General features: G+C 44.3%; 1 protein-coding gene across 1 annotated transcript; it reads left to right on the top strand.

The window, feature by feature from the left end:
- Positions 1-20,987: 20,987 nt before the first annotated feature.
- Positions 20,988-23,460, top strand: LOC310737422 (uncharacterized protein; the record flags this gene model as incomplete). The annotated part of the gene is made up of 4 exons (XM_083561751.1): positions 20,988-21,363; positions 21,566-22,770; positions 22,874-22,930; positions 23,036-23,460. 2 exons carry the CDS (start codon positions 20,988-20,990, stop codon positions 22,462-22,464), a joined length of 1,275 nt encoding a protein of 424 aa, XP_083417877.1. The 3' UTR covers positions 22,465-22,770; positions 22,874-22,930; positions 23,036-23,460.
- Positions 23,461-24,052: the final 592 nt, after the last annotated feature.

A 24,052-nucleotide genomic window follows, 5' to 3' on the forward strand; every position in this document is an offset into this window, starting at 1 on the left:
GTGAACGGGCTGTGGTGCGTAGGCCTGATGGCTTGCATCTTGGAGGGCGGTGCGCACCTCATGCTACGGTGCTCGTCCCTCCCTGGCACCACCGGGAGACCGGCCTGTCGGCCCTGCCACATAGTGTTCAGGACGCTGCCTCCCTTTTGCGGTTAACTCCCTTAATTCAGCCCGGAGGTTTGTTGCGGATGGGGGTCATCCGCTGCCTCTCAGGGGGCTTCAACGGCCGCAGTGCGCTGCTGCTGCCGTTCGGGTTCAGGAAGACTGTCTGCCAGCCCTGCCACGGGTCGTGTTCAGGGCGCAGCTGTCTCCAGCGGTTTGCTCCCCGTATTCCGCCTGTATGGTCGCTGCGGATGGGGGGGATCTGCCGCCTCTCAGGAGGTGTAGTCAGCTGCAGGGAGAACCAACCCCTCGGGGCTGGCCCCTGACCCACTCAGAGCGGGTCAGGGGCCAGCCCCGAGGGGTTGGTTCTCCCTGTGGAGACTTTCTGTCAGTCTGGAGGGCTGCCTGGAGTCTCTCGGGGGTCCTGCGTACTGTGGAGAAGGGCTGCGCGATTCAGTTCGCGTCTTCTCCTCCCCGGTTCAATGGGGTGTGTCCCACCCTGGTGGGACCCATGCAGGCTCTGGTCCTGGGACAGGTGGTGCGTGCTCTCCTGAGGAAACGGGCCATCGAGGTGGTTCCCTCCTCCTTGTTCAGAGAGTCAGGCTGCTACAGCCCGTGCTTCGTTGTTCCGAAGAAGGACGGTGGGTTGCATCCCATTCTGGATCTCCGCTCCTTGAACCACTCACTTTTGAGGCTCGGGTTCAGGTTTCTCGTTTAGAGAGGTCGTGTCTCAGGTCAAGTCCGAGGATTGATTTGTCATACGTTAGATCTGGAGGTTGCATGCTCCCATGCAGCCGTCCTTCACCGCACACGGGAGGTTCCTGAGGTTGCTTTCGGGGCGAAGCTTATCAATATCGGTCCTTCCGTTCGGCCTAGTGCTCTCACCCTGTGCCTTCACAGAGTGCGTGAACGCGGCACTGACCCCGCTGCGGCTTCAGGGCATCCGCATTTTGTATTATATCGACGATTGGTTGATGTTGGCTCGTTAGAGCACCAGGCGGTTCGGCATTGAGATGCTGTTCTCGCCTGCATGAAGGTACTGGGGTTCAGACTGAGGCGCCGGGTAAAGTGTACTTTTTCCCAGCGCGGAGAACCGCTTTCTCGGCGTGGTGTGGGACTCGGCCGGGTTAAGGGCATGGTCGTCTCCCACCCGGTTTGTAGTCATCCTCACTGCAGTCAGGAGGGTAGGAGCAGGCCAGCCAGTCACTGTGAGGCAGTTCCAGAGGCTGCTGGGTCTCATGTCGGCAGCGTCCAGTGTTTTCCACTCGGCCTTCTCCGCATGTGGCCCCTCCAGTGGTGGCTCCGGGGCAGGAGGGTTCTCCCCCTGAGGGAGTCTGTATCGTACCATCAAGGTCTCGCGGTGTGCCCTTTGAGCCTTGGTTGCATGGTAGGACCCTACGTTCTGTCCGGAGGCCCCGTTTTAGGGACTCCTTGTCGTCGCGTAACGCTAACGACGGACACTTCCCTCACGGGGTGGGGGGGGGGGGGGGGGCGGTCATGAGTGGCCACTCCGCCCGGGGTCTGTGGAGCGGCCCTCGTCTCTTGTGGCACATAGGTTGCCGGGAGATGCTGGCAGTGTTGTTAGGGTTACAACACTTCCTCCCAGTTTTTAGAGATCGCTATGTGTTGGTCCGCGCGGACAATACTGCGGTGGTCTCGTACATCTACCACCAGGGGGGCCTCCGGTCTCGCCCTTGCAAACAACTGGCGCAGGAGGTCCTCTTGTGATGTCTGGGCAGACGCCCTGTCAAAACAGTGGCTGCCATGGGACGGTCTTGGCCAAAGCTACGCCTGTACGCCTTTCCCCCAGTCGCGCTGCTCTCGGGAGTTCTGGTCTGAGTTCGCCGGGAGGAAGTCTTCTCCTCCTGGTGGTACCTCGATGGCGGACAGAACCCTGGTTCACCCCCGCACTGGACACAGCCGGGTCTCGTAACCCCTGGTCGGGGGCTATAAACAGAGGAGGGCAGAATGCCTGGTTGTGGAGGCTGTGGCCCCTAAGGGGGCACAGTTCATAGCGGGTGTTCTTTCTACCGAGGTAGTAGAGGCCCTTCTCCACTCCAGAGCTCCCTCCACGAGGAGGTCGTACGCCGCACGATGGCGACTGTTCGCGTCACGGTGTGAGCACCATGGACCCAGTTAACTGCCCGGTTGGTTCAGTTCTGGTGTTTTTGCAGGTACAGTTTGCCGCAGGGTTAACCCCTTCGACCCTGAGGGTTTCCGTGTTCACTGGGTAGGTCCCATTGGTGACACGTTTCCTCTGCGGCGCCCGGAGGCTGTGGCCCGGGACGCGACTCAGGGTGCCTGTCTGGGTCTTGGCAGTTGCCTCGTTCCACCTGGAGTTGCCCCCTGGCATGGCCAGGGTGTTTCCTTACACGCTGGGTGCTCCCACACAATGTGTCGTGTTACAGGCATTCTGCCCTCCTCTGTTTATAGCCCCCGACCAGGGGTTACGAGACCCGGCTGTATCCAGTGCGAGCACTGGGTGCTTATCTCCACAGGACAAGTCCTTGGAGGTGGTTGGTGCAGTTGTTTGAATGCGAGTCCTGGTCCCCACTCCAATCGCGGTCAGGGCTCGCTCCGCCGGAGTGTGGCGGCCTCTGCGGCCGGATCCACTGGAGTGTCACTCCGGGACGTCTGTGACGCTGCGGGTTGGTCCACCCCGCTGACCTTTGTCTGGTTTTATGGCCTTGACCTCAGAGCCACCCCGGGCTCCTCTGTTCTGCGTGCTGGTGCCGAGGCCCTCACTCTTTCGGCAGGGTCTGGTCAGTGTGGCGTGATTGAACAATCGTTCCCATAGCGTTTCGACGCAGCTCGAGTTCCTGAAGGGGAACGTCTCTAGGTTAGGAACGTAACCCTAGTTCCCCGAAGGAACGAGACACTGCGTCTCCATGCCACACTCCCTGCATCCCTGCGGCACTTACCTTCTCTCTTTGCAGAAGCTAATGTCGCTACCACCGCACAGCCATCTTGTAGCTTCCTGGTTTAGGCGACGTCGCCTGTCAATGACGTCACGGCTTGCCTATTGGCTAGATTTCACACGTGGTTCAGAGCGTGGTCAAGCAGGGGCGTTCCCATAGCGTTTCGACGCAGCGTCTCTTTTCTTCGGGGAACTAGGGTTACGTTCGTAACCTAGAGACGTTCTCCGGGCAGTACTCACAGAAATGAGAATGACCCTATCTTCAACTACTAAACTGTCACCTTTTGAAATTCCAATGGGTCAGCCTTTCCCAACCCCATGGATCAGGCGACGCACTGGCATTTCTTCCTTAGGTAAACTGGAAGTGATGGTGGACAACTACGTTTCTGCCCTGGTTAAAAAATTAAATTCTATTAGAGCTGATGTCTCACTAACTCTTCCTCCTCCCACAGAAAACCCAACACACCATTTTGTGACTTATCAGCATGTCCTGATATGAAGTCTGAAGCCTACCATGGTCGGTGAGCCGGAGTATCGGAGTCCAGCAACTGTTCTAGCTGTAACCAGAACTGGAGTTCTGACTGATTATCAGCCACAGTGGATACAGGCAAGCAGGATCAAAACAGCACGACCTTAATCTGTGCACTAATTGGTCTGTTTGCCTAAGAAGCCTGCCTAAGTGAGTATTCAGGGCTGAAAAATTTGAGACCCCATCGAAAGATCCTTTCCTTATAGTAGAAAGGGGGCCACATCCATGGTGAAGATCTGACGCACTCGACTGTTTTGTTTAGCTTACCCTGATACCTGCTCTAGGTCCAAATTCTATAACAATATGTGCATAGTTGTAATTACAATCCGAATTTTCCTTATTATCTTTGAACATATCATATAGAGAGAAGAAACTGCTACGTATACCTGATAATACTGCTTATAGACATACTGAACAAGCACTGAGAAATAATTCAGAGCGTGGTCACGCAGGGGCGTTCCCATAGCGTTTCGACGCAGCGTCTCGTTCCTTCGGGGAACTAGGGTTACGTTCGTAACCTAGAGACGTTCTCTAGGGCAATATGTGCATAGTTGTAATTACAATTCCAATTTTCCTTATTATTTTTGAACACATAATATAGAGAGAAGAAACTGCTACGTATACCTGATAATACTGCTTATAGACATATTGAACAAGCACTGAGAAACAATTCATGAGTGTTGAACACTACTTTGTTTTAGGATTGATTCTCGTATTGATTGTTGGAATTGTACTTTGTATGTTACCATGTTTAATGAAGATGGTAAGACAGGCCATAAAGGCCTCGATTGGAGTGGTAATGATGAATATGAATATGCATGTAGGGACGGAATGAAATTAAATATGTTTTTGTTTTGTCTTTATCTTTTCATTTGCAGTTTATATCACCAATCCGCTTCCCAGAAAAGAACATCCTTTTTTTATTGGTGTGTGATGCTAAATCATAAATGATTTAAATTGGCCATTGTTAGTGTTAAGATGGTTCTCATTTACATTTGCAGCATTTAGGAGAAGCCCTTATCCAGAGCGACATACAAAAGTGCTTTGAGTCTCTAGCAATGAATAAATCTACACTGGTAGGCAAGATTACAAATTTAACACTCACACATTTCTCACACTGGTTCACACACAATCCTTTGTCTGTTCAGTGTCTATAGGATATTTACGATGTTAGTACGTAAGGTATACAGGGAGTCTTTATCTGGGCTTACACATCTCCAGCTAGTATGTCTTCTTATCCAAACAGGAAACAGCTTTAGGTTAGGCTTTCTTTCCAATTTGTACATATATACTTGTCTGTTGCATGCAATAAATCAAAGAAGAACATTGCTCCATTCTGTGTGGTGTGTGATTCCTTTCCTGATATCAGAAAAGGTTTGGGCATGATAAAAATCTAACAAAAGTGCACATTTTCCCCCAAAAACTGTTATTACGTTTTACATAAATATACAATTAATTAGTAAAATAGAAATTTTCATATACAACCCAGCCATTATGGATGCACAAGCCAGTGCACTCTTAGTGCCGGTCCCAAGCCCGGGTAAATGGGGAGGGTTGCGTTAGGAAGGGCATCCAGCGTAAAATATGCGGCAAATCAAATATGCCGATCACAAATGAGAATTTCATACCGGATCGGTCGAGGCCCGGGTTAACAACGACCGGCACAGGTATCGTTAGCCGACAGGGTACCGGTGGAAATTGGGCTACTGTTGGCCGAAGGAGGAGAAGGAGAGGAGGAAGACGTCTACAGAGACGGCAGGGAAAGGAGCAGTGTAGGAGAGTGGAGGTTCGGGTTGGTACTTTAAATGTTGGTACTATGACGGGTAAAGGGAGAGAGGTAGCTGATATGATGGAGAGGAGAAAGGTAGATATGCTGTGTGTTCAGGAGACCAAGTGGAAAGGGAGTAAGGCCAGGAACATTGGAGGTGGATTTAAACTGTTTTATCATGGTGTGGATGGAAAGAGGAATAGTGTAGGGGTGATTCTGAAGGAAGAGTACAGTAAGAGTGTAATGGAGGTGAAGAGAGTTTCTGATAGGGTGATGATCGTGAAGGTGGAAGTTGAAGGGATGATGATAAATGTCATCAGTGCCAATGCTCCACAAGTTGGCTGTGAGATGGAGGAGAAGGAAAGATTCTGGAGTGAATTAGATGAAGTGGTAGATGGTGTACCTAAGAAAGAACGATTGGTGATTGGGGCAGACTTTAATGGGCATGTAGGTGAAGGGAACAAAGGTGATGAGGAGGTGATGGGTAGGTATGGTTTTAAGGAGAGGAATGTGGAAGGGCAGATGGTGGTGGATTTTGCTAAAAGGATGGAAATGGCAGTGGTGAACACTTATTTTAAGAAGAAGGAGGATCATAGGGTGACGTATAAGAGTGGAGGAAGGTGCACACAGGTGGACTATGTGCTATGCAGGAGATGCAACCTAAAGGAGATTGGAGACTGTAAGGTGTTGGCAGGGGACAGCGTAGCTAGACAGCATCGGATGGTTGTCTGTAGGATGGTTTTGGAGGCGAAGAAGAAGAGGAGGAGAGTGAGGACTGAAAGAAGAATAAGATGGTGGAAACTGAAGGAAGAAGACTGTAGTGTGAGGTTCAGGGAAGAGGTCAGACAGAGGCTCAGTAGTGTTAAGGAGGTGTTGGATGATTGGGCAACTACTGCAGGAGTGATGAGGGAGGCAGCTAGAAAAGTACTTGGTGTGACATCTGGAAATAGAAAGCAAGACAAGGAGACGTGGTGGTGGAATGAGGAAGTGCAGGAGAGCATAGGGAGAAAGAGGTTGGCAAAACAGAAGTGGGACATACAGAGTGATGAGAAAAGTAGGCAGGAGTACAAGGAGATGCGGCAGCAGGTTAAGAGGGATGTGGCGAGAGCCAAGGAAAAGGCATATGAGGAGCTGTATGAGAGGTTGGACACTAAGGAAGGAGAAAAGGATTTGTACCGATTGGCCAGGCAGAGGGACCGAGCTGGAAAGGATGTACTGCAAGTTAGAGCAGTAAAGGATGGAAAGGGAAATGTGTTGACTAGTGAGGAGAGTGTGTTGAGAAGGTGGAGGGAGTATTTTGAGCAGCTGATGAATGAGGAAAATCAGAGAGAGAGAAGGTTGGATGATGTGGAGTTGGTGAAGCAGGACGTGGATAGGATTAGTAAGGAGGAAGTGAGAGCAGCGATTAAGAGGATGAAGAGTGGAAAGTCGGTTGGACCAGATGACATACCGGTAGAAGTGTGGAGATGTTTAGGAGAGATGGCAGTGGAGTTTTTGACCAGATTGTTTAACAGGATTTTGGAAGGTAAGAAGATGCCTGAGGAATGGAGAAGAAGTGTGCTGGTACCGATCTTTAAGCATAAAGGAGATGTGCAGTCTTGCAGTAACTACAGGGGAATTAAGTTGATCAGTCACACCATGAAGTTATGGGAAAGAGTAGTGGAAGCCAGACTGAGAGAAGAGGTGACCATCTGTGAGCAACAGTATGGTTTCATGCCGAGGAAGAGCACCACAGATGCCTTATTTGCATTAAGAATGTTGATAGAGAAGTATAGAGAAGGACAGAAGAAATTGCATTGTGTATTTGTGGATTTAGAGAAAGCGTACGACAGGGTGCCAAGAGAGGAGTTGTGGTATTGTATGAGGAAGTCAGGTGTGTCAGAGAAATATGTGAGGGTGGTGCAGGACATGTATGAGGACAGTGTGACGGCAGTGAAGTGTGCAGTAGGAACGACAGACTGGTTCAGGGTGAAGGTTGGACTGCATCAAGGATCGGCCCTGAGCCCCTTCCTGTTTGCAGTGGTGATGAACAGGTTGACGGACGAGGTCAGACAGGAGTCTCCCTGGACTATGATGTTTGCGGATGATATTGTGATTTGTTGTGAGAGTAGGGAGCAGGTTGAGAAGAGCCTGGAGGGGTGGAGATATGCGCTGGAGAAAAGGGGAATGAAACTCAGTAGGAGTAAGACAGAGTACATGTGTGTGAATGAGAGGGAGGGCAGTGGAGTTGTGCGGTTGCAGGGAGAAGAGCTGGAGAAGGTGGAGGAATTCAGGTACCTGGGTTCAACAGTGCAAAGTAATGGAGAGTGTGTTAGAGAAGTGAAGAAAAGAGTGCAGGCAGGGTGGAGTGGGTGGAGAAGAGTGACAGGAGTGATTTGTGATAGTAGGGTATCTGCAAAAATGAAAGGGAAAGTTTATAGGTCTGTGGTGAGACCTGCGATGTTGTATGGATTAGAGACAGTGGCATTGAGTAAAAGACAGGAGGTGGAGCTGGAGGTAGCAGAGCTGAAGATGTTGAGGTTTTCGTTGGGAGTGACGAGGATGGATAAGATCAGAAATGAGTTTATTAGAGGGACAGCGCATGTAGGATGTTTTGGTGACAAGGTGAGGGAGGCGAGATTAAGATGGTTTGGACATGTGCAGAGGAGGGACATGAATTATATTGGTAGAAGAATGCTGAGGATGGAGCCACCAGGTAGGAGGAAAAGAGGAAGGCCAAGGAGGAGGTTCATGGATGTGGTGAGGGAAGACATGCAGGTAGTTGGTGTAAAAGAGGCAGATGTAGAGGACAGGGTGGTATGGAGACAGATGATCCGCTGTGGCGACCCCTAATGGGAGCAGCCGAAAGAAGAAGAAGAAGAAGAAGAAATTTTCATATACAGAAGCATATTTTCATGGAAAACCGTTAAAAAAGGTGCAATCAGTGAACAAAAAAGTTTTCATGATAACCATGCTTTGCAAAAATATGACTTTTTTATATGAATATGAAATAAATTCATCAAATATGATTTTTTTATATATATAAAGGAATAATTTAATAATGACAAATCAAGTTTTATAAATTTATTGATGAAAATATGACTTTTATATTTCATATCATCATTTAACTAAAAACCATCAAAACATGATATGACGAAATAAGATTATGAAAATATGAATTTTCATATTCAGAAGCATATTTTGATGGAAAACCATTTAAAAAGTGCAAGTGAACGAACAAGGTTTCATGATAACCATGTTTGGCAAAGTTATGACTCTTTTAATAGGAATATGAAATAAATTGGTAAAATATAAATTTTTATATACAAAGGAACAATTTAATGAAAAACTGTTAGAAAAGTGAAATATTTTAATAAAGTACCGTGATATGACAAATCAAGTTTTTGAAATCTATTGTGAAAAATATGACTTGATACTCATTAGCATCATTTATCTAAAAACCATTAAAAGTGCAAAAATTCTATGCTAAACGTAATATGACAAACAAAGGTTTGAAAATAATGACTTTTTAATTAAAAGATGGATTGTTTTTAATAAAATATATAGTTTCCCATTCATAATCATATTTTCATAAAACATGTTAACCTTCACCATAAAAATAAAAATAGTTGTGAAAATATAAATCATTTGATCATGTAAAACCTTGAAAAAAGTACCATAAGTAAATAAAAAACAAAAAAGTGACCATGCAAATCATGTTTTAAAAAAAAAAAAAACATTTTCATTAAAAATGTGCTGGTTAAAATGCAAATATAAATTTTTCATATTCATAAGCATCATTTAATGGAAAACAGTAAAAAAAAAAAGTGCATTATGTAAGCGAAATACTTACATGATAAACCATGGTTTGAGCAAAAAATACCTATTTTTTTTTTTTTATAAAAATATAAAATTAATTGCCAAAATATTATATATAATATAATATATAATTCCATGAAAAACTGTTAAAAAGTGCAAAAAATTTTTAATTAAGTTGAAATACGTGTATGATAAATCAAGTTATTGTGAAATTATGACTTTTCATATTTATAAGCATTATTAACTTAACACCATTGAAAGTGCAAATATTCATTGCAAAATGGGATGACAAACAATTGTTTAAAAGAAATCTGACTTTCTTTTATACATTTTTTTTAATTGTTTTTTATTAAAATATTATATTTTATACTCATAACCAAAATTTCACTAAGAAATACAGGAAGGCTATACAGTCTGCTCCAGCTCTATGTCTTCCGAATTATGCTAAGCCTTTTCACCTTTATTTGTACGAACGTGGTGGTATGGCTGCGGGGATTCTAGCCCAGGAACACGGTGACAGATTTCGCCCTGTTGCGTATCTTTCCAAATCTTTAAACAACATAGCACAAGGGTTGCCCTCATGCTTGCGTGCAGTGGCTGCTGCGGCTCTGATCGTCCGGGATGCTGAGAAAACGATGCTGTCACATCCTTTGAAACTGTACACCTCACATCAGGTAACAGCTATTTTACATAACCTCAACACACCTCAAGATATGACAGCATGACGTAGATCTAGTTATGAAATCACGCTCTTGGCAACAGAAAACGTAACCATTAAGCCGTCGTCTCAGCCGCATTCAGTTGTAGTCGCGCTGCGTGATCTGCTAGACTTTATTGACTTAGATGGTTTTGACGACGCGCACGGTTGCCCTAAACACATTGAAGAAGAGACCTCTTGTAGGTCCGATCTTTTAGATATGGACCTGGAAGGGCCCTGTCGAGCTTGTCATGGAGTAGGACGTGGTGTTAGGGGGCTCCGGTGGATTATTGTTATAATTGTTATTATTTCGAGCTTTTCACTTTTATTTTTGTTCTCAAACCCTCTGTTTACCCTTGTTGTTTGTATATTTGACTCTAGAGTTAATTATGATGTCTGGTAAAACTACTAAGACCCGTAGCACAACTCAGTCACAGCTGCGGCCTAATGCAACAGTTGCGGCCTCGCCTTCTCGTGATTCACCTCAGTGTGAAGGGCCCATTGTTCCACAGGAAGCTTCTAAGGCTGATATTGACTCATTAAAGTCAGAGCTGCTGTCCTCTCTGAGGTCCGAAATCACAGAGGTTTTAAAGGCCGAGCTACGTGCATTGGAACGTACATCGGGAAACGATTTACTACCAATAAAGTCGGAGCTGCAGGCGGTGAAGGCCCAGTTGTCCAGCAATAAAGCTGCGAATGAGGCTGCGATGCGCAAACTGAAGGGCACCGTGGTTGAAATGGAGCGCTCACCTTCTGTGTGCACCGATGATATCGATGTAATGCAACGTGACATTCAACGTCTTCGAGTTCAATAAGCTGGAGACCAAATGCGAAAATCTGGAAGCTAGATCACAGTGCGATAATGTCCAATGTTCCTGAGGGTCCCAATAGCTCCACTATCGCGAGTGTTGCCGCTCTGTTGAGGGAGGCACTGAGTCTGGAGAAGGAGCCGGTTCTGGACAGGTCACATCGCACTCTACAGCCCTTACCAAAGCCTGGTGAATGACCGTGAGCCATTGTGGCCAGATTTCACTATCACAGCGAATGTCTTGATGTCTTACCAGAGAACTGCAGCGAATTCAGTTTAAGTGCCTGAACATTTCTATCTTTCCCGACCATACGGTAAAAACCGCAAAAGCACGGGCTGCCTTTAACTATGTGCGGCTCTGTGGCATTGAAGGCGTGCGGTACTGGTTATTTTATCCAGCGTATTACGTATTACACACAATGGTGTGGGGAAAGATTTTCTTTCACCTGATGAAGCCAGCAAGTATATAAAAACTATCCAAACTGTCTAAAGTATGAACATATTTTTTGTCGCTGTTGGACGCGATGTTTAGATATATACTAGATATGTAAAAAAAAATAAACTAGATATAGTTGCGCATAATTAACCTTGTAATAAATCTGCTGGAACCTTCTCTTTGCTTAGGATAGGCTTGTTTTCCGTGTTATTAGCACATTTATTTGTGTGGGCGGTTGTAGGTTTCTTTTTTGATAGTTCTTGTTGCTGTCCCCTAGGGTTACTGTTAGAATGGGAGCAATACTTGTGTGTTGGGTATGTGTTTGTGTTTGAGTGTCGGATGCACGCTTCACAGGTCCTGTTTTAATTTTTTGTGTGTGTGTAGTTGTTTTTGGATGAATGGCTGACACTAATACCGACCCACGTTTAGCTGGCAGTGGTACTCCTGTCCGGTTCCTTAGCTGGAAAATTAGGGGTATGGGTAATCCTATTAAATGGTCTATAGGGTTTTTATGAACCTGAAAGCTTACATATACATTGGGAAACGACATAGTATTTTTACAGGAAACACACCTCAGAGTCAAAGATCATCATAGGCTTCACCGTCCATGGGTGGCTCAAACTTTTCACTCCAATTTGAATTCTAAGGCACGAGGGGTGGCCATACGGTTTTCACCTACCCGTATAATTGCAGATAGGAATGGCAGATATGTCATTGTGGCTGGTACGTTGATACAGACCAAGGTTTTGCTGGTTAATATTTACACTTCAAACCTTGATGATCCAGCAAATATGTTACTGAGCAGTCTTCCCTTTATAAATACCCATTTGGTCATTTTTGGTGGTCATTTGAATTGTGTTTTGAACCCTGTATTGGATCGTTCTAGTTTTCGTGCTGTATCCCAATCTGCAATGTCTAAATCGTTCTCCGATTTCGTGTCACAAAAAAAATTAAAAAATTCTAATTTTTCTCCCCGGTGCGTCACTCATATTCCAGAATTTATTATTTTTTTATTGATAGCCATCTTAAAAAGGGAAAATGGAGAATTTCTGTTTACATTTTTGTATTTGTGATTGTCGATTTTTCAATAAAAATAATAAAAAAAAAAAAAAAAAAGATATGGACCTGGACGTGGGGGATTGCTTACATTTAGATACCCTGTGTATGTGTATTTATGTGGATATGCGGTTGTAAGATTACCTGATGAAATAGTTGAAGCTAATCCATTACCATACACATCTGCACAAGCTGCAGAGTTGGTCGCACTTACAAGAGCATGTCAGTTGTCTGAATGTAAAGTAGTGACTATATACACTGATTTTAAGTATGCCTATGATGTTGTGCATGATTTTGCCTAAACACGGATTCAGTCAGTGGACAGAAGCATTTGCATGCGTGACAGAGAACGCTAAAACAGTTGTAAAAATATTAACGAATAAGATAATCTCAAGGTTTGTTATTCCTAGTGTGATTGAAAATGATAATGGCACACCTTTTGCTTCTAAAGTAACACAACTTTTGGCTAAAAATTCTATTGGCCCATTAGAATTACAAAAGGTGACAGTTTAGTAGTTGAAGATGGGGTCATTCTCATTTCTGTGAGTACTGCCGGGAGGACAACCGTCCAATTTCTGCCTGTTTCAATGCAGGCTTTAGTAACATGTTTCTTAATGGTTCTGTTTGTTCATTAATAGTTCTGTTTTGACTGTGGGTGATAGGGAATATTAAAATAGAATTCAATTTGTGCTGATGTCTTACTATCTCTTCCTCTGCCCACAGAAAACCCAACACACCATTTTGTGCCTTATCAGCATGTCCTGATATGAAGTCTGAAGCCTACCAAGGTCGGTGAGCCAAAGTATCCGTTTCCAGCGACTGTTCTAGCTGTAACCAGAACTGGAGTTCTGACTGATTATCAGCCACAGTGGATACACGCAAGCAGGATCAAAACAGCACGCCCTTAATCTCTGCACTACTTGGTCTGTTGGCCTAAGAAGCCTGCCTAACTAAGTATTCAGGGCTGAAATATTTGAGAGCCCACGGAACGATCCTTTATAGTAGAAAGTTGGCCAACTCCGGGATGAAGATCTGACGCACACAACTGTTTTGTTTAGCTTACCCTGATACCTGTTCTAGGTCTAAATTCTATAACAATATGTGCTTAGTTGTAATTACACTCCAAATTTTCCTTATTCTCTTGAACACATCATTCAGAGAGAAGAAACTGCTACATATACAGTGGGTACGGAAAGTATTCAGACCCCCTTAAATTTTTCATTTTTTTTTTATTTTGCAGCCATTTGCTAAAATCATTTAAGTTCATTTCTTTTCCTCATTAATGTACACATAGCACCCTATATTGACAGAAAAACACAGAATTTTTGACACTGTTGCAGATTTATTAAAAAAGAAAAACTGAAATATCACATGGTCCTAAGTATTCAGACCCTTTGCTCAGTATTTAGTAGAAGCCCCCTTTTGATCTAATACACCCAGGAGTCTTTTTGGGAAAGATGCAACAAGTTTTTCACACCTGGATTCAGGGATCCTCTGCCATTCCTCCTTGCAGATCCTCTCCAGTTCTGTCAGGTTGGACGGTAAACATTGGTGGACAGCTATTTTTAGGTCTCTCCAGAGATGCTCAATTGGGTTTAAGTCATTGCTCTGGCTGGGCCATTCAAGAACAGTCACAGAGTTGTTGTGAAGCCACTACATCGTTATTTTAACTGTGTGCTTAGGGTCATTGTCTTGTTGGAAGGTAAACCTTCAGCCCAGTCTGAGGTCCAAAGCACTCTGGAGAAGGTTTTCGTCCAGGATATCCCTGTGCTTGGCCGCATTCATCTTTCCCTTGAGTGCAATCAGTCGTCCTGTCCCTGCAGCTGAAAAACACCCCCACAGCATGATGCTGCCACCACCATGCTTCATTGTTGAGACTGTACTGGACAGGTGATGAGCAGTGCCTGGTTTTCTCCACACATACCGCTTAGAATTAAGGCCAAAAAGTTCTATCTTGGTCTCATCAGACCAGAGAATCTTATTTCTCACCATCTTGGAGAACTCCATGCGGGTTTTCATGTGTCCTGCACTGAGGAGAGGCTTCCGTCGGGCCACTCTGCTATAAAGCCCCACTGGTGAAGGGCTGCAGTGATGGTTGACTTTCTACAACTTTCTCCCATCTCCCGACTGCATCTCTGGAGCTCAGCCACAGTGATCTTTGGGTTCTTCTTTACCTCTCTCACCAAGGCTCTTCTCCCCCGATAGCTCAGTTTGGCCGGTCGGCCAGCTCTAGGAATGGTTCTGGTCGTCCCAAACGTCTTCCATTTGAGGATTATGGAGGCCACTGTGCTCTTAGAAACCTTAAGTGCAGCAAAAAATTTTTTGGAACCTTGGCCAGATCTGTGCCTTGCCACAATTCTGTCTCTGAGCTCTTCAGACAGTTCCTTTGACCTTAATGATTCTCATTTGCTCTGACATGCATTGTGATCTGTAAGGTCTTATATAAACAGGTGTGTGGCTTTCCTAATCAAGTCCAATCAGTATAATCAAACATTTCTGGACTCAAATGAAGGTGTAGAACCATCTCAAGGATGATCAGAAGAAATGGAGAGGACCTGAGTAAAATATATGAGTGTCACAGCAAAGGGTCTGAATACTTAGGACCATGTGATATTTTAGTTTTTCTTTTTTAATAAATCTGCAACAATGTCAACAATTCTGTGTTTTTCTGTCAATATGGGGAGCTGTGTGTACATTCATGAGGAAGAAGAATGAACTTAAATGATTTTAGCAAATGGCTGCAATATAACAAAAAGTGAAAAATTTAAGGGGGTCTGAATACTTTCCGTACCCACTGTATGTAACCAGGTTAAAAAGACAACGTGTATTCATGTTATTTAGGCTTTGTGTTAAGTGTGTGACACACAGTGTGTACTAATGCACTTTTCCATGCACTGCTAAAAGGTTTCACTGGCCCTTTAAAAAACGGAACTATAATGCAAAAGGGTTGTTTCCTTCTGCACATGCAACATCTAGTTGGTGCACGTGTATTTAGCCATAAAGCACAAAGAATGACCGATTTCTTTTGGGATATCTCGTTTGGTGTGGAAAAGAAGCGTAAGTGATTAAATATAATCAGTATAAGACTTTCTTAAATAGTTTTGTGTATAATTTTATGTGGACCAGAGATATTGAGATGTGGTTACTCTGTTTAATCCAGAGGGGAGAAAGTGCTTCGTTAGCCTCGTGCGTTTTTGGGTGAGCGGGAAGCATCAGAGTAAGTTTTGTAACTTTTTTTTAATTCCACAAAATGGGTTAATTTGCCATGTACATGCATGTTTATTGAAATTAGTTCTGTATTTTGTTTCTTAAACATGTGTTTGTACGAGTCTGTAATATCCGGTGATAGCGTGTGCATGTGCCAGAGGGGTGGTAAAAAGTAAGTTTGGGACATTGTAATTGATTCCATTCTCTCTATAAACTCATTGAGTCATAAGTTATTTACTGTGATGTAATAATACAGGTTTGAGTGTAAGAGCACGTGTTATTCTGTGTAATGATATTTGCACTGTGTTAGCTGTATTATGCATTAATCACACACAACAATGTAACATTATAAAGGATCGTATTTTCATGTACTCCATGTTACTTAAGCAGCCTTATTCAGTCTTCTGTGCAGATGTTATATTCATGTGTCTGTTTGTTTCCTAACATCAGGGGCTGCTACCGTTGTCTATGTTCATGGGTTGTTTATATTATGTCTATATTAGTTGGGTGAACAAAGAGTTTTGTTCCTTACTGTTATGACTTGGAACGATTATATGAGCACTGTGATAAGAGAAGCGGACTTTTTGTTTGTTAACCAGGTATTCACTAGTCCTACCCATCCAATTCCATCTTCCCCAAAGTTTGCATCATTAACGCTGCACTGCTTAACGTGCAGTCTGAAAATAAAAGATCCCCGTTAAAATATATTATCTGTGTCCGGTGTCATTACTTATTCATCTCCCAGGCTACAGAGATTTTGGTACCAGGAGTGGGGTTTCATTGCTTATTTTGTGGTGAAAATCAGGTAGGACAAGGTGTAACATAGACAACGGTAGTGGTGAAGGCAGGTCGAGGACCAGTGCTGAGGATGCTGATGATGTGAAGTGTGACGTGCTCGGAGAGCCTGCAGAGAAATAGAGGACCGTCTTCCAGTGACGCAGGAGGGTGTTCACGTCAGCGCTGACGTCATAAACAAAGGAAACAAAAAGGGATTTCCTGTTCTGGCTGGACTGCAGTAACTGCGACTGTTCTGTGACTGATTAACTAGGGTAAAGACATCATAAGAACATGGATCAGGACGACAATGTGTTGGCTGCTCAGGCTGGAACCAGCCATGATGAGGACAATGCTGCGGCTGGAGGCCATGGTGATGGAGGTAATCCAGTGACACAGCTGCAGTCACAAATTTCAGAGCTAGGGCGAAGACACGACCAAGTAATGTCTACCCTTGCTAATATGAGTAATGTGTCAACCAGATCCTATGTGTACATTTCAAGAGAACGTCAAATTGTACCATTTAGTGGTGATCTTTCTAAAGACGGTCAGACTGTAGATGAGTTCATTGATGAGGTTGAACGTGTAATCAGAGTGAGGGGTTTAAACACTGATGATCAAATAGACTTTATCCTTTCTCATTTAAGGGACTCTGCCCTAGATGAAGTTAAGCTGTGTATGGGAGGGGAAGCAAAACAACCTCAAGATCTTTTTTTCATATTTGAGGGGTGCCTTTAGAGAGAAACGTACCACACCACAGTTGTTGTATGCTTTTTATGCACGTAGACAATTAGAGGGAGAAGATTTCCGTGACTACTCTCATGCTCTTTCTCAGCTTCTCAATTCCGCTCTCCAGCAGTCTACAAATGTTGTTTCTAACCCACAGTTTACCTTAAGAGACCAGTTCATAGAAGGGGTAAGAGATGCAACCCTGCGTAGAGAGTTGCGTAAGCTTGTTCGAGATAAACCTCAGTCCTCTCTGTTCGATGTTCGTGAAGAGGCTATGATGTGGGTGGTGGAAGACCGACCCCGTGGTCTTAGTGTTGCAAGGGCTCGAAGCATGGCCAATACCGGTTGTGGGGAAATGTCAGAACAGTCAAACCCAGCTAGCAACGCAAACAATGATGTGGCAGTAGCCTTACAAGAAGTAGTAAAGATAATCAGTCAGCAGGGTAAAGCTTTTGGTGAACTCACTAATGCAGTTCGTGAACTTACCATGCGAAAAGGCGGTTCATATAGCAATCAAAGTGGGAAGCCAAAATTTAAGCCCAGGTATACAGAGGACGGCCAACCAATCTGCCTAATATGTGATGGGGTAGGTCACATAGCTAGACAGTGTACCTCATCACGTAATTCCAAAGACCACTCCGCGGCCACTACAGGTTCAACGGTACAGGGAAACGGGGTCCCTCCATTGCGGTGAGCCGAGCAATGCGAGGAAAGCCTGAAGGCTCAACATGCAGCACATTAACCAAAGAACGATTCCTGGAGCGGGCGGTTGGGAGGTGCTCTGAAGTTGACATTCACATTGGTGGTGTTCCAGTTAGATGCCTGTTAGACACGGGAAGTAATGTGAGTACCTTGACTGAAACCTTCTTCCGAGAGCACCTACATGGGGAAGACAAAGACCTTCATTGTACTGCTAAGTGGCCATATTTGGGATATGTTGAATTAGACATTGAAGTGATGGGTTTAACTGTACCTGAGTGTGGGTTCCTGATAATTCGTGACGGGGATGCTGCAGATCCAGACTCCTCTCCGGGAGGAACCTAAGCCAGAGTCTGACGATAACCTAAAAGATCTGTTAAGTAGGTTGCGTGTAGGAGGCACTCCAGAACAGCAGGAAAAGCTAGGTGCACTACTTATAAAATATGCTGATGTGTTTGCAGCCAGTGATGAAGACCTAGGATACTCTGACCGAGTGAAACATGAGATCCCTTTGACGGATGAAACTCCTATCTCTCAGCCATACCGCCGCATACCACCTACTCAGTTTGAAGAGGTCAGAGAACACATCTCTGGGTTACTTAAGAAGGGTGTCATACAAGAAAGCTTCGGTCCCTATCCTTCACCGGTTGTGTTGGTGCGCAAGGCCGACGGAAGCCTGAGGCTGTGCGTGGATTATAGGAGACTAAATGCTAAGACCAAACGCGATGCCTTTCCATTGCCTCACATCGATGAGAGCCTGGATGCGTTACAGTGAGGAAAATAAGTATTTGAACACCTTGCTATTTTGCAAGTTCTCCCACTTAGAAATCATGAAGGGGTCTGAAATTGTCATCGTAGGTGCATGTCAACTGTGAGAGACATAATCTAAAAAAAAAAAATTCAGAAATCACAATATATGATTTTTAAACTATTTATTTGTATGATACAGATGCAAATAAGTATTTGAACACCTGTCTATCAGCTAGAATTCTGACCCTTAAAGACCTGTTAGTCTTCCTATAAAATGTCCACCTCTACTAAATTTATTATACTAAATTAGATGCACCTGTTTGAGGTCGTTAGCTGCATAAAGACACCTGTCCACCCCATACAATCAGTAAGAATCCAACTACTAACATGGCCAAGACCAAAGAGCTGTCCAAAGACACTAGAGACAAAATTGTACACCTCCACAAGGCTGGAAAGGGCTACGGGGAAATTGCCAAGCAGCTTGGTGAAAAAAGGTCCACAGTTGGAGCAATCATTAGAAAATGGAAGAAGCTAAACATGACTGTCAATCTCCCTCGACTGGGGCTCCATGCAAGATCTCACCTCGTGGGGTCTCAATGATCCTAAGGAAGGTGAGAAATCAGCCCAGAACAACACGGGAGGAGCTGGTCAATGACCTGAAAAAAGCTGGGACCACCGTTTCCAAGGTTACTGTTGGTAATACACTAAGACGTCATGGTTTGAAATCATGCATGGCATGGAAGGTTCCCCTGCTTAAACCAGCACATGTCCAGACACGTCTTAAGTTTTGCCAATGACCATTTGGATGATCCAGAGGAGTCATGGGAGAAAGTCATGTGGTCAGATGAGACCAAAATAGAACTTTTGGGCCATAATTCCACTAAACGTGTTTGGAGGAAGAAGAATGATGAGTTCCATCCCAAGAACACCATACCTGCTGTGAAGCATGAGGGTGGTAGCATCATGCTTTGGGGGTGTTTTTCTGCACATGGGACAGGGCAACTGCACTGTATTAAGGAGAGGATGACCGGGGCCATGTATTGCGAGATTTTGGGGAACAACCTCCTTCCCAGGGTTAGAGCATTGAAGATGGGTCGAGGCTGGGTCTTCCAACATGACAATGACCCGAAGCACACAGCCAGGATAACCAAGGAGTGGCTCTGTAAGAAGCATATCAAGGTTCTGGCCTGGCCTAGCCAGTCTCCAGACCTAAACCCAATAGAGAATCTTTGGAGGGAGCTCAAACTCCGTGTTTCTCAGCGACAGGCCAGAAACCTGACTGATCTAGAGAAGATCTGTGTGGAGGAGTGGGCCAAAATCCCTCCTGCAGTGTGTGCAAACCTTGTGAAAAACTACAGGAAACGTTTGACCTCTGTAATTGAAAACAAAGGCTACTGTACCAAATATTAACATTGACTTTCTCAGGTGTTCAAATACTTATTTGCAGCTGTATCATACAAATAAATAGTTAAAAAATCATATATTGTGATTTCTGGATTTAATTTTTTTAGATTATGTCTCTCACAGTGACAATTTCTCCACGATGACAATTTCAGACCCCTCCATGATTTCTAAGTGGGAGAACTTGCAAAATAGCAGGGTGTTAAAATACTTATTTTCCTCACTGTATATGGGGCACAGTTTTTCTCAACAATAGACCTTGCGAGCGGTTACCATCAAGTTGCAGTCCATGAGAAGGACCGTCACAAGACTGCATTTATTACCCCTTTTGGACTCTATCAATACCGCCGTATGCCGTTTGGGCTTTGCAATGCCCCTGCCACATTTCAGCGCCTCATGCAGGCCACCATGAGCGACTTAGGGTTCCAAATTGTACTTATCTACTTGGATGACTTGTTGGTGTATTCGTCCACCTTTTACGATCATCTAGTGAGGTTGGAAACAATGTTTAAGAGGCTGAAGGAGACAGGGCTAAAAATAAAAGTGGAAAAATGTCATTTCCTACAACCTGAAGTCAGGTTCCTGGGTCATCAAGTTTCAGCACAAGGTGTGAGTACTGACGCTGACAAAATAAGTGCAGTTAGAGAGTGGCCAGTTCCCAACACTCTTAGGGAGCTCCGATCCTTTTTGGGCTTTTGTAGCTATTATAGGAGATTCATTAAGGGGTTCTCACAGGTAGCCGGCCCGTTACATGATGTAGTAAATGTGTGCCTAAGGGAGAGAATCTCAGTCAAAGCAGCTCGGGTCTATAAAAGCTCGTGGACTCCCCAGTGTCAAAAGGCCTTTGAACAGCTCAAAGACAAGCTTACCAGTGCACCAACCCTTGGGTATGCAGACTTTGCCCTCCCTTTTGTTGTAGAAACAGATGCCAGCAACCTTGGGTTGGGTGCCGTTTTGTACCAGCACCAAAATGGTAGACAAACAGTTATAGCATATGCGAGTAAGAGGTTGAGAGGGGCTGAGAAAAATGATAAAAACTACAGCAGTATTCAAAAGCCGAACTCCAACAATTTCAGGAAACTGATCCTACGCTCAGCGAGTTCAAAAAGTTATGGAACCGGAAAAAGAAACCTACCCACCAAGAGAGACTAGGTTCGTCCAAAAGTGTGCGTTCCCTGCTCAAACAATGGCAAAAGATCAGAGAAAAAGATGGCCTTTTGTACCGTGTAATCGATGATGTGCATGCTGGGGAATGTCACCAGTTATTGCTACCCACCTGCTTGATGGACCAAGTTTTAAATAATGTTTACAACCAGATGGGGCATCAGGGTATCGAGAGGACCCTGGGACTGTTGAGGCAGAGATGTTTCTGGGGAGCAAAGTATGAAGATGTAGAACGGTGGGTGAAGAAATGTCAGCGATGTGTACTAGCAAAGATGCCGCAGCCTAAAATTAGAGCGCCCTGGACACCGTTTGTAGCCTCCCGGCCGCTGGAAGTTGTAGCAGTAGACTTCACCACACTTGAACCAGCCACGGACGGGCGGGAAAATGTTCTCATAGTAACTGATGTGTTCACTAAGTTCAGTCAAGCCTTTCCCACCCGGCATCAGAAGGCCGAGACCACGGCAAAGATCCTTTTAAGAGAGTGGTTCTTGAAGTATGGAGTGCCACAACGTTTGCGTTCTGATCAAGGCAGGAACTTTGAAAGCGCTGTGTGGAGTTAAAAAGACTCGCACAACACCACACCATCCCCAGGGAAACCCTCAATGTAAGAGATTCAATAGGACTCTACACGACCTTCTAAAGTCTTTACCACCTGAGAAAAAGCGCAGATGGCCTGAACATTTATCTGAGTTTGTGTATGCATATAATGTAACCCCACACTCATCTACAGGGTACTTGCCGTACTATCTGCTGTTTGGGATCCATTCTCATTTGCCGATTAATGCTCTTCTGGGTGGACCTGATTGGCTGAAAGTGCACCAAGAACGTCTCAAAGAAGCACATGCTCGCGCTAAGGAATATGCAGAGCGGAAGGCTGCCGAGAGAGCAATGCACCAAGATGAAAAGGTATACTGCCCTGCTGTAGAGATTGAGCAGCATGTGTACCTGCGACATCGACCACCTGGCAGAAATAAGATTCAGGATGCGTGGTCATCCACAGTGTACAAAGTGGTAGAGATTCAGGGAACCACGTACACAGTAGAGCCTGTTGGAGGTGGATCGGTAAAGAGGGTACACCGATGTAATCTCAGACCCTGTGAGAGTCCAGTCTCAGTGCCCATGCCCAGGAGTCAAAAACCCCCTATAAAAGAGGTATCTGCTTTAGTCCCTGTGTCCGAAGTGCCCTTATTTGAGGCAGAATGTGTCTTGGTGGAAGAAATCCAGGGTCCCAGGGAAAGGCAGACGGTGACTCCAGCATTCGAAGCCTGGTTCAGTAATGAGGGATCTGAAGAAAATAACGTCTTTCCAGAGGGTTCTGAGGTACCTGATGATTCTTTGACTGAAAATCCAGGATCACTCGAGCTAGGTAACTACCTACCTGTTGAACGTCCGGGAACGAGTCCTGTGCCTACTCCCATAAAGAAAAGTGAGAAAGGTGATGAGTTAGGAGTGCCTTATCCTGCGCCTCGGAGAACAAATAGAGAAACTGCAAGGCTACATAGTAATCCAAATCGATTACCTAGGTCAGCTTGCAATGTAGTAACCTTTAGTCCTGATGTGCTTTCCCAAGTGTTAGCTGGCGTGGTTCTTTATACTTCAGGAAAGCTACAAGGTGGGCTCAATGATTAGTGTCTGTAGTCACCGAGGGCGTTGACTATCAGCAGGGGAGAGTGTAACCAGGTTAAAAAGACAACGTGTATTCATGTTATTTAGGCTTTGTGTTAAGTGTGTGACACACAGTGTGTACTAATGCACTTTTCCATGCACTGCTAAAAGGTTTCGCTGGCCCTTTAAGAAACGGAACTATAATGCAAAAGGGTTGTTTCCTTCCGGTAAACAGAGCGCAACATCTAGTTGGTGCACGTGTATTTAGCCATAAAGCACAAAGAATGACCGATTTCTTTTGGGATATCTCGTTTGGTGTGGAAAAGAAGCGTAAGTGATTAAATATAATCAGTATAAGACTTTCTTAAATAGTTTTGTGTATTATTTTATGTGGACCAGAGATATTGAGATGTGGTTACTCTGTTTAATCCAGAGGGGAGAAAGTGCTTTGTTAGCCTCGTGCGTTTTTGGGTGAGCGGGAAGCATCAGAGTAAGTTTTGTAACTTTTTTTTAATTCCACAAAATGGGTTAATTTGCCATGTACATGCATGTTTATTGAAATAAGTTCTGTATTTTGTTTCTTTAACATGTGTAGAGCAAGAACGAGTCTGTAATATCCGGTGATAGCGTGTGCATGTGCCAGAGTGGTGGTAAAAAGTAAGTTTGGGACATTGTAATTGATTCCATTCTCTCTATAAACTCATTGAGTCATAAGTTATTTACTGTAATGTAATAATACAGGTTTGAGTGTAAGAGCACGTGTTATGCTGTGTAATGATATTTGCACTGTGTTAGCTGTATTATGCATTAATCACACACAACAATGTAACATTATAAAGGATCGTATTTTCATGTACTCCATGTTACTTAAGCAGCCTTATTCAGTCTTCTGTGCAGATGTTATATTCATGTGTCTGTTTGTTTCCTAACATCAGGGGCTGCTACCGTTGTCTATGTTCATGGGTTGTTTATATTATGTCTATATTAGTTGGGTGAACAAAGAGTTTTGTTCCTTACTGTTGTGACTTGAAACGATTATATGAGCACTGTGATAAGAGAAGCGTGCTTTTTGTTTGTTAACCAGGTATTCACTAGTGCTACCCATCCAACTCCATCTTCCCCAAAGTTTGCATCATTAACGCTGCACTGCGTAACGTGCAGTCTGAAAATAAAAGATCCCCGTTAAAATATATTATCTGTGTCCGGTGTCATTACTTATTCATCTCCCGGGCTACATATACCTGATAATACTGCTTATAGACATATTGAACAAGCACTAAGAAACAATTGTCTCATGATGTCTTGGAGAATTTTTTGAGAAGATTACGAATTTATTCATGAGTGTTAAAAACTACTTTATTTTAGGATTGATTCTTGTATTGAATGTTGGAATTGTACTTTGTATGTTGCCATGTTTGATGACGATGGTAAGACAGGCCATAAAGGCCTCAATTGGAGTGGTAATGATTATATGCATGTAGGGACGGAATGAAATGAAATCTGTTGTTTTTGTTTTGTCTTTATCTTTTCATTTGCAGTTTATATTTCACCGATCCTGTTCCCAGAAAAGAACATCCTATTTTATTGGTGTGTGATGCTAAACCATAAATGA

The sequence above is a fragment of the Silurus aristotelis genome (genome assembly GCF_946808225.1).
Source record: "Silurus aristotelis genome assembly, chromosome: 14".
NCBI classification, from domain to species: Eukaryota; Metazoa; Chordata; class Actinopteri; order Siluriformes; family Siluridae; genus Silurus; species Silurus aristotelis.